The 19,516-nt window shown below is 41.3% G+C and overlaps 1 protein-coding gene across 2 annotated transcripts in view; it reads right to left on the minus strand.

Moving 5' to 3' along the window:
* KIAA0319L (KIAA0319 like) overlaps positions 1-19,486 on the minus strand; it is a 72,759-nt gene extending 53,273 nt beyond the window's left edge. Inside the window, exons 1-2 of one of the 2 annotated variants that reach the window (XM_060257581.1) lie at positions 19,158-19,486; positions 12,321-12,487 (exon numbers count right to left, since the gene is read on the minus strand). In XM_060257581.1, coding sequence (XP_060113564.1) covers positions 12,321-12,462 — 142 coding nt within the window. In that variant the 5' untranslated portion in view covers positions 12,463-12,487; positions 19,158-19,486. Of the gene's footprint in view, positions 1-12,320; positions 12,488-19,157 lie in introns of those variants that run through there. The other variant, XM_060257582.1, reaches the window with a different exon arrangement.
* Between the last annotated feature and the right edge of the window lie 30 nt (positions 19,487-19,516).

Genomic DNA, 19,516 nt, shown 5'->3' on the forward strand with positions numbered 1-19,516 from the left:
AGCTGTGTTAATCAGTTGCAGCGAAAATAAACAGGTCTAACAGCTGCTTAAAAACAAACAAAAGTTTGTTCCAGCATAACCTCTGTGAATTCTGAGAAAGGCGGTTATAGCAGCGCCAACCTCACGGCCTCACTGGATCTCTTTATTTCAGTCTCTTCGGGGTATTTTACTTTGTTATTTGATGGAAATAGAATTCTCTTCATAGGGGACCACAGCAGCTTTGTAGTTTTTCCCCAAAAATATAGGCTCTCAAGAGCTTTAACTCAAACCACAGATTTATTATAACACAAAGTCTTAAACTGGGGATATGGGAGATATTTACACAGGCTAACACGTTGCTCAGTTGTTTCAGGCTTTACATTAACTTTTTCCTTCTTGAGTCTCTCAGGTTTCAGTTCACAGTTTCCCTATAACTTGCTCTCTCCACCTCTAGCCAAGGTCTGGCCTCTTGGGAATGATGTGCCAAGTCTCACCCCTCGACTGGAGTCTCTCCTCTCAGCCCTTCTGGTGTCTCAGACCCACATCCACTCCCTCAACCACCTCACTAGATCTTCAGAGTTGTCTATAGGTGTCTGTGACCGTTCAGGTCTTGACTGACTCACACTTGTTCCTCACACACAACCCTCTTGGCTAGTTTTGTCGAGCTTGCAGTCTCTGGAAGACTTTCCCGTCACTGTCTCAAGCTCCTTCACAGGATCAGCTGTCCCCTCAGCCTTCTGTCAGGCACGAACTGACCCACTCAGTCTCTGTCAGGCCCCAACACTGACAGACTTCTGACAGGCACCAACTCTGTCAGACACCAACTGACTGAACGACTGCCTCAGCAGTTTCCGTCACTCAACCACTTTCCCTCCCTGAGAGCTCTGAGCACTTTGCCCCCACCCTCAGGTCACCTGACGCAGGCCCTGTGCGTCTTCAGTTTCTGGTTAACCCCTAGCTTTCCGTCACAGCGGTATATAAATCTAAATTATAAACAAACTTTTGCGGACTAAAGCACATTTCACCAGATTGCTAAATTTATTTATTACATTTGTAACTCTATGTTTCTCCAATTACCCAATACAGCTTACAAAAGCAATGCTAAGTTGCAAAGAAGGAAGTTGCAAAAAACAGCATCCAATACTCATCAATCCTCTATTTTTAAAAAAGGCCAACTATAATTATCTTCCTTAAAAAGGCTCTTTACATGTTTTACATTTTCTACCAATTAAAGCTTCTGGACAGTTTTCAAGAAAAACCTCAAATAGAATACATTATAACAGTCTAGTCTATCAGTTACAGTGGCATGTATCAACACAGCTAGGTAAGCAGGGTCAAGGTAGAGAGCAAGATGCAACTGAAAGGAAATGCTCCTAGCAATGCCACCAACTTGTTTTTCCATTAACAAGGTTGAATCCAGGAGCACCCCTATCTACAGTTAGCACATCAGTCTTCACCAGCTTTTCCTCCATCTTGCCTGGATTCAGTTTCAGTTTGTTGACCTTCAACCACAAATCCCCAACATCAAGACATTGGCCCATACAGCAGCTTCTGGAGATTTAAGTAAAGAAATTACAGATACACACCTGAACAGTATACTTAACAGTATACTATAGCACATTTCATTTCATACAACATGTATGAGTTGTAAATCATCTACATCCAGATTACAGCCAACCCCAAAAGCTATGGATGATCTCAGTGGTTTACCATAAATATTAAAGAGCATGTGGGGAATGGGACAGGCCTTTGTTGAGCTCTACAGCGAATCCTAACCTCCTGAGTCTGTCTCTGCCAATAGTAATTCTAACTCCTATCTTTTAGGCAAGAATGAAACCACTGAAGCTCTGTCCTTTTACCTCCTACTACAGACTGTAGACACCCCCCCCCCCCCACAATAATCATGGTCAACTGGAAGAAATGCAGGTGGCCAATCTAACAAGATCCAACCGGGACATGCTGCATTGTCCTTACCCATTGGTGAACAGAGATTGTCCACCAGAGCTATTAAGGTCAATTCTGTCTCATACCCTGAAGTTTGACTGAAATGGGTCATTGGCGGCTGCTTCACTGAAGAGTGTGTGTAGTACATCCACATTAGGCAGGCATTTATATATGAGGTGTGAAAAAGAAACAAACAGTTGAAGGACTGTGAAATACAGTATTGTTGTTGTTCAGTCGCACAGTCGAGTCCAACTCTTTGCGACCCCATACACAAAGTCACGCCAGGCCCTCCTGTGTTCCACCATTCTCCGAAGTCTGCTCAAATTCGTGTTTGTTACATCAGTAACACTGTCCAGCCATCTCACCTTTTGCTGTCCCCGTCTTCTTTTGCCTTCTGTCTTTCCCAGCATCAGGATCTTCTCCAATGAGTGTTCCCTTCTCACTTGGTGGCCAAAATGAGCTTCAGCTCCAGCATCTGACCTTCCAGAGAACAGTCTGGGTTGATTTCCCTTAGGACTGACTGATCTGATCTTCTTGCAGTCCAAGGGACTCTCAAGATTCTTCTCCAGCACCACAGCTCAAAAGCATCTATTCTTCTGCGCTTGGCTTGGCCTTCCTTATGGTCCAGCTCTCACAGCCATACATTACTACTGGGAATACCATCGCTTTAACTATACAGACTTTTGTTGGCAGGGTGATGTCTCTACTTTTTATTATACTGCCCAGGTTCACCATAGCTGTCCTCCCAAGGAGCAAACGTCTTATAATTTCATGGCTACAGTCACCATCTGCAGTGATCTTGGATCCCAGAAATGTGAAGTCCATCACTACTTCCATGTCTTCCCCTTCTATTTGCCATGGTGTGATGGGGCTGGATGCCATGATCTTAGCTTTTTTGATGTTGAGTCTCAAGTCTACTTTTGTGCTCTTCTCTTTCACCCTCATCAAGAGGTTCTTAAGGTCCTCCTCACTTTCCACAATTAGAGTGGTATCATCTGCATATCTGAGGTTGTTGATGTTTTCCCCGGCAATCTTAATTCCGGCTTCTGCTTCATCCAAGCCAGCATTCCACATGATGTATTCTGCATATAAATTAAATAAGCAGGGTGACAAAATACATCCTTGTCGAACTCCTTTTCCTATTCTAAACCAATCAGTTGTTCCATATCCCGTTCTGACCGCTGCTTCTTGACCCTTATACAGGTTTCTCAGGAGACATATGAGGTGGGCTGGTACTCCCATCTCTTTAAGGACTTGCTACAGTTTGTTGTGATCCACACAGTCAAAGGCTTTAGCGTAGTCAATGAAACAGAAATAGAAGTTTTTCTGGTACTCTTGTGCTTTCTCCATAATCCAGTGAATGTTGGCAATTTGATCTCTAGTTCTTCTACCTCTCCGAAATCCAGCTTGAACTTCTGGTAGTTCCCGATCTACATACTGCTGAAGCCTAGCTTGTATGATCTTTAACATGACCTTGCTGGCATGCAGTATCAGTCAACTTCAAATGTAAATCTAGAAAGAGCACAACTTTGTCGGTCTTAAAGGCACCACCAGACGCAAACTCTGTTCTAAAAGCAGTAACAGTAATTTCATACATTCTGAATGGAACGGACTGATTACTCTTCGATTGGCCTCTTGTAAATTCTCCCCGCTCGCTTTTCTGCTGCTGAACTCTTGGATGGTTGCTCAATGCATCTGGATGGTTGCTCAATGCATCTGATGAAGTCAACTCTGACTCACAAAAGATTGTGCTTGAATAAACGTTGTTAGTTTTTATGGTGTCACAGTGGTTGTTTTTCTACTTGGCTACACACCATTTAGTACAAGGGTGTCAAACTCATTTATTATGAGTTCTGGCATAATGATCTAGCATAAATGAGACCTTGTGGGGCTGGGCCATGCGTGTCATAAAATGTAATGCCAGGTAGCGGAGATGTAAATTTTACAGGGGACAGACAAAAACAACTGAAGATTTTTTTACTTAAAATAAAACATGCTTAAAACATAAGCATGCCTGCAATAGTTTAACAGTCTCTAATAATGGACACCTCTTGCTCTGAATTATTGCATCAAAACCTGGAGACAATGTCTGTGCTGTAGTATACTGTTCAGGTGTGTATCTGTAAGTTGCAAACTTACTTTTGATTTACTTACATTCATTACAGAAATCTCAAGGTCAATGCTCTGTGGCCTAGCACCCAGGGGAAAACATGAAAAGACTGGGCATCATGAGCTTTTGTACATAAGTTGCTTTGTGTGCTGGTCAAGAACATGTGAAAGCACTATGACACAGACTGAGGCTTTGTGTTTATCTACAAAACTATAGTATTCCCTAGAAAAATTACTGCAACTCCTATGAGGCAGTATAAGAACAGAGAACGTGCAATGTACAGTATTCAGTATCAGCCTACTGGTAAGCCTAGGTTCAAAATCCCCAGTCTATAAAGGAAATGTGCTAGACATGCACAGTCAGCCTAATCCACCTTGTTGTTACTCCTCATCTAAATATTTCATATTGTTTTCCTACTGAAAAGACTGGATCATGAGGGTGAAGGGAAACCGGTTGCATCCAGGAGAGTCCTGGCAAAATGAGCTTAATAAAACAAACACACACACGTTAGCAAAGCAAAAAGCTCTTACCTTGAATAAAGCTGTGTTTATCTTAAAGGTGCTTTTTGCATTTCTCCCCTGCTTTTGAGACAACCCTGCAAAGTAGTCTCTCTTTGCTTTTTCTCTTCCTCCCTCCCTATTCTCCAAGGCAGGAGGAACCTCAGACAATGGAGGAGCTTGGCTCTGTAGCTCTGCTGTTTGATTAAGAGAGCCTGGTACAGCTCTAGCCTTGATTGAGACAGCTCTAACTGTGCTAGGCTCTCTCAATCACACAGCAGAGCAACAGAGCCAAGCTCCCCCACTGGCTGGGGCTCCTCCTCCCTTGGAGAAGAGGGAGGGGGGAAGAGGGAAAGAGGCAGAGGCTGCTTTGCTCAGCTGCATGGACTGAAGAAAAACAAAAATGGTGAGAAGAGAGAGAGGAGGCGGCAGAGGACAGCCACTTACTAGCGGGCCTGATTGGAGCCCTGTGAGGGCCAGATCAGGCCTGCAGGCCACAAATTTGACACCCTGATTTAGTAGGTTCTACTTAGTTAACTAAAAAAATGCAACTTTTTATAGCAAGGGGACAGGAGAGATTGTGTCAAACCTCTTGCTGAATTCTAATTATGAATGGATTTAAGACTTTTATCAATTTATGTAAATAAATAATACCAGCAGTTTCAAGTAGGCATTTTCCTTCGAAGTTATTTGGCTGGTGACTCCTGATTCTCAATGAGTTCAAATGGTTTCCCACTGATTTCTGAATATTGCCTTTTTTAGTGGCAGATCTGTGTCCATCTATCATTTTGCACAGCCTTTGCAGATAATTTTTTATTTTCTTTAGCCTGCCTTTCCAATGGGGACCCAAAGCATCTTATATCATTCTTCTCTCCTTTGTTTTATCCTCACAACAAGCCTGTGAGGTAGGTTAGACTGACCATGTGACTGGTCCAAGGTCACCCAGCAAGCTTCCACAACAGAATGCGAATCTGAACCTGGGTCTCCCAGGTCCTAGTCCAACACTTTAACAGCTACACCACCCTGGCTCTCCTAGAATAAAAGTGTCCTGCTCATGCAAGACGGCAGGGAACTTTTTATGTGATTCCTACAATCTGAAACTGTGCTCACTGGACTTCCTTACAGCTTTACCACCTGATTACTACCTCATTCTCCTGAATGTGTAAACCAGGTCTTGATCTCAGAGATGTGCCATTGCTCTGAACTTCTGGAAGGAAGGGTGAGGTACAAATGCCAAAATTTTAAAAATGTCTGGACTCCAATGGAAAGTAACTGAAAAGTTTGCACAAGCCATTTCCTTTCCAGGCTCCCTGAGAATATGGTCAAACAAAGCAAACAACTCACTAGTCAAATAAAGCCACTTTCCCAGCCTTATACTGAAGTGTTTATTTTGTTATCCAAATACGCAGAAAACAATGGCTTTTAATCCTTCATTATTCTGAGTACTGCAGTCACATGGCAGCTTGTTAAATGTTGGAACAACAACTGAGCAGGAAGCAAACTATCTCTACCAAGATCCACATTATAAGACTATCCATGGAGGGGGGGGGGGGGGAAGCCAAGGATATTTGCATATTTCAGATTACATTAACTGAAAGGAGAAATGCTTTCGATGCTGAGAGTTGATTTAGCAAAAAGTCCTTGTGGGGTGCAGCTTAAGAGGCCATTTGGTGTTAAAGGATTCTTTAACCCAGTGGAGCCAGAAAATGCATGTTCAAAAGGAGACACATTTTCAACCAAGAGAATGAATACCCATTAGAACAGTATGTGAAAAATGTGCATCAGGGATTGGGTTACGGAAGGGAACAAAGGAAGAAAATGCCCAAATCAGGCCAGTCTGCTGTTGGACATCAATATATCTTGAGAAAGATCAGGTCAGTCGCATGCTTTGTAGACTTTTTACATATAGGTATACAAGCCACTAGCCACAAAGGATCACAAATGACATGAAAGATCTCTATTCAAGAACCTGGAAAGCCACTGCTAGTCAGAGTAAACAAGACTGGTGTTGATAGACCAAGGGTTTTCTCAGTATATGGCAGCTTCACAGAAGTATTTCTGTGCAGAGCATAAGAACTTGTTAACTCTTCCCATGATCAAAATACACATTTTTTTCAATTTAGATTTAAGTGCTACAGAGACATATGCATTAGGGTGAAAAAAAGAAAGATTGGAAGTAAAGAAGGTTGCTGAAAAGAAGCCCAGAGTCATTCTGTAACCCAAGTCTCACAATTACAATCTTTCCAGAATTTGCTGTGCATTACTTACACTTGTGGGTAACAACTTCCAAAGCAAAACAGCATTATAAAATAAAAGGTGGGTTTGCAATGGTACACAGTACAGCACTCAGATGGCCATTTACCACACAAGAGATTTAATCAAAGCTAATGAAGCCATCGTACACTGAATGTGGTCTATGATAAAATGCTCTGAATCACCTGCAAGCTCAAAATTGTTAAGAGCACATGATATGTGCCTAGATCCCATTATTTCAAACCTCAAGCAGCCTACCATATATGTAATACTTGGATGGTAATACTGGGCCTATTTTACAGGGTTATTTCCTGAATAAGTTAATAACTAATATACAAGAAGTGCTTCAAGCACTTAAATATTTATGCAGTACTTTCTTAATAGCATGGGACAACATTTTTCTAAACCTTTCATTTTCTGCCTTTCTGAAGATTCATTGTTTTATAAAATTTGTAACAATGAATGGCAATGAACACAATTTTAGGCAAGCTTGGCAGTTTCAGAATTGATATTTTCTAGGTGATTACTCCTAGACTTCATGGAAGAGTACATGCATGCTTTACTGATTTGTAAGCAGGGTAGGGTAGGGGATACAACCACAAATATAATGATCCAATTAAAAAAAATCAAATTATGAATTTCCTTACTGGCTATACAGGTCACATCGAAACCAAAGTTAAAATTCTCATTTATGTGTCTCCCCACACACTGGGGAAGTGATAATGTAATCACCAATGTGATGTGGAAATAACCACTAATGCAAGTGATGCCAGCAGTGAAACTGAGATGCCAGTTTCCTCTATAGAACAGTTGTATTCTGATCAAACATGAGCAGACAGTGATAACCAAAGCACATAATGCACAATTATTTGTATGTTCCTAAAGTTCCAGTACAATCCAAAGCAGGGGTATACTCTTTTAAATCCATTTAAATCAAGGGGCTTACTTTGAAGGGTGTAACTCTTTTAGGATTGCACTTTTAGTGTATATCAATTTTCAGTGCCTTTGGTATTTCCCTTAATTTATACACTATTTAACATAGGCTGTTTTGAAATCGTTGTTTACGAAATATAAATATTCAAAATCACATCATGTTCTAATTATGGCACTGGAAAATTTCTGATTTATATTCTTCAGGAAAACCCACATTGCTGCAGTCCACTCTGCTCAAGACAGAGCTGTGTGTACTCTATTAAATACAAGTAACGTCAACATCAGCATCAGCTACAGACCTCTGGTTCGAAATGAATTCCCAGAGCAGTCCTGAGTGCTGAACCAGCTGTCCATCCCAGATTTCAGTACTGCATGATAGCCTTATGTGAACTCTAGCTCCCAATAAAATCAGCTATGTGCAAAGGAAAGCCAGCCAAATCATTTTCATGAACTGCTTCTCTATAACCAGCCACCACACAGTTGAGAGAAACAAAATGGGGGTGAAGCCTATTTAACAGAAACCATTCGCAACTGCATTATTGTTTCAAAACAATACAAGCTTTTAAAACTTCAGCAACGTAAAAGCTAGACAATATCTTCTTGTCCACATACTAGAACAAAATGTTTCTCTGGGGTAGTAAGACTTTCTTCAGAACATGAATATTCAACCTGGGGTGGGGGAGATAAGAAGAGACTAGTTGTGCTGGCCTACTTTGGAATGAATCTCTCAAACACAGAGCTATTTCACAAGTTGTGAATAGAGCCACAATCATCCATCTAAGAAATCTTTGGGACTAGTTTAGTTTTGTGTACAAAACAGAACATGGCAATCTCAGATTTCTTGGGCAAAATACTTGCTTTTAAAATAATGGCTTTAAAACTGTGTTGTGTAGTGGGTACAGTCCTGTACTAGGATCCAGGAGGCCCAGGTTCAAATCCCAGTTCTATCCTGCCCACAGTTGCCCAGCAACTTTCAATCTAAATCACCTTATGGGGTTTTCATGAGGATATAACAGAAGAGTAAGAACATGCATCCCATTCTGACCTCCCTGGAAGAAAGCAAAAATAAAATGCACTTAATAAACAGAACTGAAGGACATGATCCTGTCAACAATTTCCACAGCAGGGGAGGGGTGGTGGTGAAGAGCAAGAACATTTGGTTGCAAGCTAACCCACCTCCCTTAAATACAAACATAACCTATATTCCATATAATCTAACTCATGCCTGTCTTTACAGTCCTCCTGAAATGCAGCTACGGTTAAAGAGACTAACCCCCACCCAAGAAAGCCAGTGGTTTTTGAAACACAATTCTGGAAAGAACAAATCAGGAAACTGATCTCAGAAAAGCAAAACAAGCCAGCAGATAAACAGTGCCTTAACACATGACTGTGCTCTGCAAATCAACCCATCCTCCTTCCTGAAACATAAATCCAGGGTCTTAAATCAACTGTGCATGCATGCCCGCCAAACTGGGGATTAATGATTCACGTACAGCACATCGGCTTAATCAAATTTCCCACTTGCCAACCCTCAGACAAACAGGACAATTATGGAGACTACAGTAATAGCTGGGGTGAGAGAGGGGGAGGCTTTGCTACCTGCTACCACACTGAGCTCAAAAGCAGCCGCCCCAGTGTAAGTGATCAGGAAAATATCCCTTAAGAGAGCTACTCTCTACAAATAGTAATCTTAATAATTTGCAGAATGGGAGTTTTATTTTACAAAGTATATTTTGCAGGAGCAAGCTGAGCTTTAACTGAGAAAACCTGTCTGTGGAATGACTGACTGCAGAACGCCACCCCTCCACCTTCTCAGATTTCCAACTAAGAGGCCAAATATTCTTAATGTGAATAAATTAATATACCTGTTTCAGGCATGGGACAGAAATTTCAGTGAAGATTTCTGGTGTTGTGTTTTTCTATGAAATTATTTGTTTCAAAAGATTTGCTGTTAATAGATTCCTCATTACATGAGATTAGTAACAATGAAATGGATTCCATGGCCAACACAGTGTCAAGGAGTTTCAAACTTGGAATTAAAGTGTTTCAGATTATTATCCCTAAGAACTGTGAAACTGTACACATATGCTTTATCAATTTTTAAAGGGGGATGGTGGTGGAATACAGCCAGAAAGATGTATATTAATCAAATTTGTAAAATTATATTATGAATTCACCTGATTGGTTTTTATTTGACCTAGTACATCAGCTTATTTTCAATGCCTTTAGTTTTCTCTTAAATGTATACAATGTAAGGAAAGTACATGCTTGGTGTCTTTATGTTATTCCAATTAGAGCTTTTTTCCTGGGGGAACATGGTAGAACAGAGTTCCGGAACCTCTTTCTAGAAACAAATTTTTCAAAAAATGTTTAAAAGTTATGAGGGGCCCCCATGTGTTTTTCCTTAATTTCCCCCTTAAGAGTTCTGGCACCTCTTTTTTCCAGAAAAAAAGCCCTGATTCCAATAAAAACAATTTCCATATAACGCATTGCATTTAGTTGATTATAACATTTAAACCACACTTGACATTTTTTTTTAACTAGCCATGTTTCAGTTCAGGTATTTGCTGCTATTGGAAGATAAAAACTAACAGGGGGTATTTTTAAAATTCTGTTTACTGAAGTCAGTAAATATAAATACATATCTTACTTTATTTCAGCATCAGAAAATTTTCTGATTTATTCTTCCACTAAAAATTACTGTTGAAAACTTGCAAACCAGATATCCTGAATGAAGGACTATTTGATGGAAAGTGGCTTCTAATGCTACTTTCTGCACAAAACTGCACATATATATTCAAAGTTCAAAAGGCACACAGACTGCATCAAAGATGAACATGACAGACATGTGGATTCACCATTTTTCCTTTCCAAAGGCACGCAAGCAGTGGCAGGAGAAGATCAGCACTGAGAAGGGTGAAGTAGCAAATAATATAAACATGCAACCATATCTGGCAGGGTCCTTATATTTCTGTATTTGAAGATGTGTACCTAAAGGAGCCATAAGAAACAGAAGGCTTGCTTTTTAAAAAATGGAATGCTACAGTCTGAAAGTTCAACACCCAAAGATAGTCATAGTCTGATAAAAGCAGACACCTTCAGAAGGACAAAAACCAGGCAAGATAGCACCTTTTACCCCTGATTAGTCTGCATGATTGGCATGGAAAATGTACATGCATTCAAAAGTACATGAAAAACGACAAGAGTGATACACAAGAAACTGGCATCAAGGTTACTGCCACTTTGATCAACATTTCAAAATAAACTTCTGTTTGAACATTAAAATGCAAGTTACTAGAATGCTATTAAGATCTGGAACCAGACTGATAAAATCATATTGCAAATACTATCTCAAGCTGCACCAGATCTATTGTATAACCAGCATGATTTTTTATGTGATATGTTTCCATACTATGGTGCAACTTAAGAAGCAATATTTACCATTTATTTTTGTTTATAGGGAACCATTTTGTCACTGGATTTTTGTAGCATCCTAACAAAGCTTTCTGATATTCAGGGGAAAAATTCATTTCAAGCTTTATTCTCTCATCTTAATTTATACCTCACTTTTCTCCCCAGTGAGGACCAGAGTGGTTTATAACAACATTCTCCCCTTCTCCACTTTATCCTCCCAACAAACCTGTCAGGTAGATTAGGCCGAGAGTTTGTGACTGACCCAAGGTCACCCTGTATGCTTTTAAGATAAAATGGGCATTCAAACCTGGACCTCACATATCCTAGTTCGACACTCTAACCGCTACAACATGATGGGTCTTCATTTGTAGATCCATTTATTTCTAATTTGGTAAACAGTAACACCTTTAAGACTAACAATTTTTATTGTCACATACGCTTTCGAGAAACATAGCTCTTTTTGTCAGATGCATGGAGGGTATGTAGAAACTGGCCAGAGATTTTATAGGTGGTATATATAGGTGGTAAGTGGAGGGGAGGAGTGGATGCAGGAAGTGAACGCCATGTAAATGCAAAGCAGTTTCAAAAGTCATGAATAAGAAAAGGCAGAATGCACAATCCAGGCTGGGTGTGATTCACTTCCTGCATCCACTTCACCCTCCCCTTACCACCTACACATCTCTGGTCAGTTTCTACATGCCCTCCATGCATCTGATGAGGAGAGCTGTGTTTCTTGAAAGCTTATGCTACAATAAAATTTGTTAGTCTTAAAGGTGCTACTGAGCTCTTAGCTATTTTGCAGCAACAGACTAACATGGCTAATTTCTAATTTGGGTTCACCTATTAAAAATTATTTTTAACAGCTGCCATCAACTAAAAGCATTTTGAGTGTTTGCAACCACTATTCTGGGCATGCTCAGAAACATGGGAAATAACCTCAACATCCAAGATGACCATGTCACTAATCTTGATGGACCATCATTCACCTTTTTTTTAAAAAAAAAATAATAATAATTTTAGGGAGCAGTCCTAAGCAGATTTACCCAAAAATAAATCCCATTCAATTCAAAGGTGCTTACACCCTGTAAAGTGTTTTTAGGATTACAACCTTTGAGTGGCCCACTGTTTGAAAACCTGAACGAAGGATTCAAATAGCATTACTTAAAACAGCTTAGAAAGATAACTGTCACCTGTATAAGAACAGAAAACGTTGAGGCAGACACACACGTAGAGCAGGTGAAACTGGCCCAGCCACTTGGCAGCTTTTCCAAGAAAATCTCCCAAAATTTGCAAAGAACTGATGCTGTAATTGTCTTCCAATCTCTTCTCCATGACCTTTGTGGGTAGATCCACAGTTCTATAAATACAAGACAGAAAGTTCACTTTACAGAATGCAAGATCCCATTTGCATATCCAAGACCACTCTTAGTTAGCAGCTCTAACAAGAGAGGGGTGTGTGTGTGTGTGAATCAAAATGCATAGAGCAGAAAAGCCAATTTATTATTATGCCTCAAGATTGCCACATGTACCCCAGAGAGTACTGAGATCGGGAACTCAAAATCTCCTTGTTGTCCCCGGGCCAAAGGAAGCCCGCTTGAAATCTACTAGGGATAGGGCCTTCTCCGTAATGGCCCCTTCCTGGTGGAACCAGCTGCCGGAGGAGGTAAGGGCCCTGCGGGATCTCGCTCAATTCCGCAGGGCCTGTAAGACAGTCCTCTTCCGGCTGGCTTACAACTAACCGGCACTTGAAACTTGAAACTGAGTGTTTTTATAAGATTGCTGTATGTTAATGTTTTAACTATGTAAATTCTGTGAAATGTCCAGATTTTTAACTATGTAAACTATGTGAAACATTTAATTTTATATTCTTATGTTAAATTTTATATGTTGTAAGCCGCCCTGAGCCACCTGGTGGGAAGGGCTGGATACAAATTACAAATAAACTAAACTAAAGATTTGCAGCTTATTTCACTCAGGAATAGTTTAACCAAACTGTTGCGATCAGGGAAAGTGCCCTCCAGAGCCATTTTCTGAGGAATAAAAATCAGCTTGCCTTGAGGCATGGAACCACTAAACACAGATTCAAGTCACTCTTTGTGCCTCCACAACATATATTTGGGATTTAAAAAACCATCAAGAAACATTCCAGGCAATATGAACAAAAACCCAAGTAATTCAATGGCTTCTGGAAAAGAGCGCATTTTGAGAACACTGTTTCAAAAGTTCCCAGGGGCAGCTCTATCTGGGTATGCCCAACAAATTCAGTCCACCCGCTAAACAAATGGAACTAAATGACTACTTGCTTATTTGTGTGGCCTGGCACTGCCACTGGCCAGAGGGCAAAAGAGAAACAGGAGCTCAACAGGCCAGATGAACCTCTTTGTTTACCAGTCATTCTGCTCTGAAAGTATCCCAGCGTTATTAGGAAAGCTAAGCGTTTCCCGACTCTGCCAGGAGAAAGAAAACTACTGTTCAGAATGAAATTTCTGCAGTCCTCTATAAACGTACCCCAGAGTGAGCTGTGCTGAACACAATGGTATTTATTTCAGAGTAGACATGCACAGGAGTGGCAAACTAAGGTTGCAACCATGTAGTGTAGACTTAAAAGAATCGCTGATATTTGAACAGAATTGCCAAGAGTTCTTCTAAAATTCATCTCCAGCTTACAAAGGCTATTTTGTTTTGCCTTTTCTATTCTTTGCTTCAAAAGGGTTCGAAGACACATGAATAGCACAAAGGCCATACAAGACTCAAGTCATTACATTTTCACTTGTCACAGATTTTTCTCTTTACTCCTTTGTTAACAGAGGGCCTGTGTAACTCACACAGTAAAGGAACAACCAGAGTGATAAAGATCCCTATACTTTAGGTAACAAATAAAAACTTGTGTTATTTATTTTTAACACACACACAGCTGGGATCCCACAGATTTCTAATGATGGAAGTTCTTCTGTCAGCAAAAAACAAAACAAAACCTTTGTGGGATCCAAACCTTATGGTGGATTATCTATCTATTTAAAAAATGTAAGTGTTTCCTCTCCAGGCCTGCTCAAGGCAGCTCAAAGTTTTAAAAAGTACAAAGAACTTAGACCACCAATCAACAGGAACAAATAAAAAGCACCCAATGAGATCAATAACCCTTGCCTGGATAGCACAGGCAAACCCAGTCTCATCAGATCCTGGAAGTTAGGCAGGGCCGACCCTGACAAACACTTGGAAGAAAGACCTCCTTGGAAATCCGGTTGCAGCACGCAGATGCAGCTTGTATCAACATCTCTGAGCGTCCTCCATCCCCCCAGTAGGGGTTGCCAGAATTCATCTTGACTTCCAAGCTTGCGCACACACACACAGAGAGAAAAATAATACATACACACACAAACCAGAGTCTTTTAAAAAAATAATTTGTGCAGTCTGAAATGTTGATAAAACAGTCTGTGGGCTAGGATCAGGCCACAAGTAAAAAACCCACAAGAAAAAGCAGAGAATGGTCAGCACCAAGCCTCCACACAGGCTGCTGCCTCCCCCCCACCCCATGTTGTTATGGAGATCAACTCATCAATACCACTCAGGTGGATCCCCCCCCCCCCTCAGTTTTAGGCCATACGCAAGACAAAGGCTGAGAGCTAGCAAAGAGAAAGCCAGGCCAGGTGTACCTACCTCAATTTCATCCTAGCTCCCTGGAAAATGATGACAGCCTCAGAGAAATCCAGGCTCATTTGGCATTAGGGCTTTCAGGCCATTCATCAAAGATTTCCCTTTTATTATTATAAGCATCTGCGCTGTTTAAAATATTATGTCTGATACTTTTTCCTGCACTGTTTCTAATTTGTATTTCTAGTCCTATTGTACTGCTTATTAGATGTCTCATGCCATTACAATTGGATTGTTTTACATTGTGAAATGCCACTTGAGTCTCAGAAAAAGCAGGCTGTAAAAGAAAGAAAGAAAATGCACCTAGTGGAAAATATAAAAACTCACTTCTAACTACTACTCAGCAGCATTCCTAGAGAAAACCCTCCTTTAAAAAGGACTATCTGCAGGTTAGAAAATATCAGCAAAGATGAATGCAGGTGGGACTTCTTACAGGAGAGAGTTCCAAGGCCACTGCACTGCTACTGAGAAGACCTTCCCTTTCTCTCATGACTATTCCCCATACTATAGACAGCACACAAAGAAGAATTTCCTGAAGTTACTACTCTCCCAGACTAGTTAGGGTCCTAAAGGCTATAGCTGCATAAACACTTTCCTGGGAGTAGTCACCACAGAACTGTGGGACTAATTTTTGAGCAAACATGCATAGGATCCGTTGCAAAGATTATAACAAAAAATCTGAATAGTGCCCAGACTCCAGAAACAAAATGGCAAAAAATGTAGATTGAACAATACAGGAGTAATATGCTCCCAGTGGTTTATAACCACATATTTAGTTCCAACATAGTTTCTACAGATTTTTTTTAAAATAGCAATAAAGTACCCTACAGCAACTTGAGTCAGGATGCCAAAAGGGCCTGTGTAATCAGGGCCAGACCCCTCCTGTATAGGTAAAGGTCCAGCTGGAAAACCAACCAAAAGTCATTCTCCCTCCCCTCCCCACCCCCACTTCTCTATGGTACAAGCCCAGGCTTACATAATAGTGAATACAAATGGAACATTCATATTACACAAACTGCAATGCTGCATGCAGCTCTAGGAGTGCAATCTCTGTTTGCACTTAGAGCTGTCTATGGTGAAAGCAACATGATGGCCTAGACTCTTGGGCTGCTTCCAACACGACAGCTACCCTTTGAACTGTGTCAGGCGACTGCCTTATCTGGCCGTAGGTTGGGGTCAACCTTGTTATCTTCCTACGTGTAGCATCTGTTTCTATGTTTTTCTCTGAACACTTATGCTGCATGACAAATACAATAAGACTGTCACCATACTCATCTTCTCCAAAACATTTTCAAGCAGTGGGAACAGACCAAAGTTCAGATATCAACGTGGAAGTCTGACTTTACAGAGAACTATGAACAGCTGTTTGATTAAGTACTTAGCCATTGTGAAATAGGACATTCAGCTGCAATAACAAGCAGTAAACACACATAGGTTAAGTGAAACAGGCCGCATCAAATGTCAATTGAGAATGTGTACTCAAAGGTCTCAGGGCACTCAGTGCAAGTTTGAATACCATCTGTGTCCTTCCTACTAGACTCTTATCGGAACCTGCATGACACTCAATTTGAATCTTTCAAAGGGGAGGGAGGAAATGGTGCTGCCATCGCAAAGTGAAGACGATATGATGCAGCATTTGCCAAAAGGCAGAAAACCCAGGGAGAACACGAATGTTTTAAAACCCATACACAAAACTGTAGTGTTCTGTTACAATCTTTAGAATAAAACTGTACAATGCTCCTAACCTGGAGTCTACCTGGCAAGACGATTATGCTTAATTTGCATATCACAGTGTGTTCCCAGTATGGCTCTTGGCAATCAGCATAGTACTTGCTTCTGAATCAGATGGGCTGTTAAACATATTCACTAGTGGTCGTTTCATACCATTTAATGATAGGGTCTTAATTTTTTCCAGTTAGCTTTTGGACTGTATTCATACAATATATGCAGTTTATTCACCTTATAGGAAAAATTAACATATTAAAAAGTCACCTTTATCAAAATAGTATTTTAAGTCCAACTCATTTAATTTAAAGCACAAAGATTTTAAAAGGCAACTAGCTGCATGTTTTTAAGAACTTATAACCAATGTCTAAAGACACTGAATTCATGGGAAATGAACCTAACATTTCCCACTTTATGCACCTGCATTTGGTGGCTTATTATAGCTGTACATCTATATATACTATTAGCCACCTGTGGTCCCCATCTGCAGATAGCTAAATTCACAGATCAAAGCCACATTGAGGCTGAAGAGATTTTTCTGCAAACTTGGGGGACTCCCCAGGTTTGCAGAAAAATCTGAAATAATTTTTAAAAATACATGGGGGGTGTTATACATTCTTCCAAAAGTCAGTAGCGCTCTCTGTGCTTGTGAAGAGAATACAAACTTCAGTAGTTGCTGCAGTCTCTGAGTTGCACTGGCCCAGGTGGTGGCAGCCACACAGCCTAGGAACCAGGCAGGGCATGCTGCTGGCAGTGGCGCAGCTTGGAAGCCCTGCTGGGCCCAACAGTGGTGGTGCAGCCAGGAAGCCACATGGGGCATGCAACTGGCAGCAGCGCAGTCACACTGGGCCTGGTGTGGCAGCTGCACAGGTCAGGAGACACGCAGGCCATGCTGCCAGCAGTATGCTGGGAATCACGCTGCAGTCACTGAATCTGGGGCAGCCCCCTGGCCTAGCAAAAAAGGGGGGAAATCTTCCCAAGTGAGTATTGCAGGCCCACACTTGTAACTGTCCTATTTTGCATCTGTTGAGCTCTTGTTCAAACATATAATTAACTTTAACACCACTGTTACAGCTGTAGGCAGATAACACACCAAAGTCCTTAAGCAAAGGATTTCACGGCATTAGAAGTTCTAATTTCATGAGGCACTGGGACAAAAATTGGATTTATGTAGTCAACAAGATGACTACTGCAAAGCTTCCCAAACAACTTAATATCTGTTTCTCATACTTCTGATCACTGATGCATGCTTTTCCTCAAGATTAAAACTGGAATTGCACTTGACCATCACAATATGTTTCCTTGCAAATTTAGCGTAAGAATCATCCACCTTTAAGTGCTTTGGAGTGCACCACTTTCCTGGACCCAATCAGAAGGCTAACAAGCCAGAGCACTAACATGTGCAAAGATGGAAAAGACAGTATTCTCTGAAGGAGGACAGTTCTATTACAACTGTAGATCAGAAACGGTTGGATAACCCAGTTAAGCAAAATGCAAAGGTGCACCAAAGTTATGTCCTTTGGAAATTGATTGAAAGGAGGAAGACCAAAATATTAAACCAGAGCATGCAGTCTTCTTGGGTGGTGCACAGCACCCTGACACACACTATGGGAATGTTGGTATCAAGAAGGAATACACATTTACATGATGCACAAAATCAGGGCTGCAAGATCTAGACCAGAATATTCTAGTCTGAGGCACTCATCCAGAAATACATGAACAAAACTGTTGCAAGCAGCTCTGTTCCTTCTCTAACTCCTGACATGCTTTTCCCACTAGAACTAGTAATCCCTATTCCTCTAAATTTCTAAAGGGCATTACAAAAACAGAAAGTCTCCCTTCTCCCCTTTGTTGTGACAAATAACCAGTTCTACAAGATACAATTTCAAAGAGTACAGGATATGTTTGAAGCTCCCACACATATCCTGACTTGCTAGAGAACTAAAATGCGAACACAACATGTAAGCAAACAATACATAGAAAATTATTTTCATATCACCCACAACTCTCATCCCATCTCACAGTCAAGATTCATAAAGGCTCTCACTCTAATTGATGATTTTATCCGATTACGTGTGTGTGAGAGGCAACTTCTCAACCCCTTTTATTTTAGTGATATCAGATGGACATAGAAGGAAACAGGATTAAACTGCTCTTAGGCCACAAGCAGACATAGCTCTCCTCTAATCTGTGCCCTAGCAGCCTAACATAGGAACTGACGACAAACCCAGCCACAAATTCACACCCTCAACAATACTCCCAAGAAAACAGTCTTGTAAATTGGGGGATCTGCCAGTTTCTTTATACTTTCAACCAACAGGTCCAGCTTTGTACAGAAGCCTCTACAATTGCCAGGCAGACAAGTGGTTCGCTCTGGACTTCCACTTTCCCACTTGCTTGCTCTGGTCCTATGGAAACATTTTTCAGTCAGGTTAGGATACTGCAAAGAAGAAGAAAAAATCAAACAGGAGTCCAATGGTCCTTTCAAGACTAAGAATACATATTCCACAGTAAGCTTTTGTACACCCTGAGCTCACCACCAGATGCATAACAGTGCCCCCCCCCCAATAGCAGAAACAGTGACTCTTAAAGGTACAAGCAACACACACTGTTCTGCTGCTCATAACCCAAGCGCAGCAGACACCACTCACCAGGGGCACATGGCGAACGAAGCCCCCCTGGTACGGAGAGGTCACGGCGTCTTTTCGGCTGAGGAAGCTGGAAATGATAGGGCTCCTCGGGTAAAAGGCGGAGAAGGGTCTTGTAGGGGGAAAGGCGGGTCCGACAGCCTCGGTTAGGGGGATGGGGGGTCAGCCTGTCAGCACCCCGCTCAGGCCCAAGTCAGAGAGCCTCTCCGTCGTCATGGTGACCGCGAAGGCCGCAGGTCCTCCTCGTCGGCCGCAGGTCTTCAACTCAGCCCGCGCAACCACACGCAGAAGGCAACGTCGCGCTCCAGTCCGCCCCGCCTCCATCCGGAAACAACAGACCTGAGCCGAACGAACCAATCAGA

Source organism: Heteronotia binoei, chromosome 17 (genome assembly GCF_032191835.1).
Source record: "Heteronotia binoei isolate CCM8104 ecotype False Entrance Well chromosome 17, APGP_CSIRO_Hbin_v1, whole genome shotgun sequence".
NCBI lineage: Eukaryota > Metazoa > Chordata > Lepidosauria > Squamata > Gekkonidae > Heteronotia > Heteronotia binoei.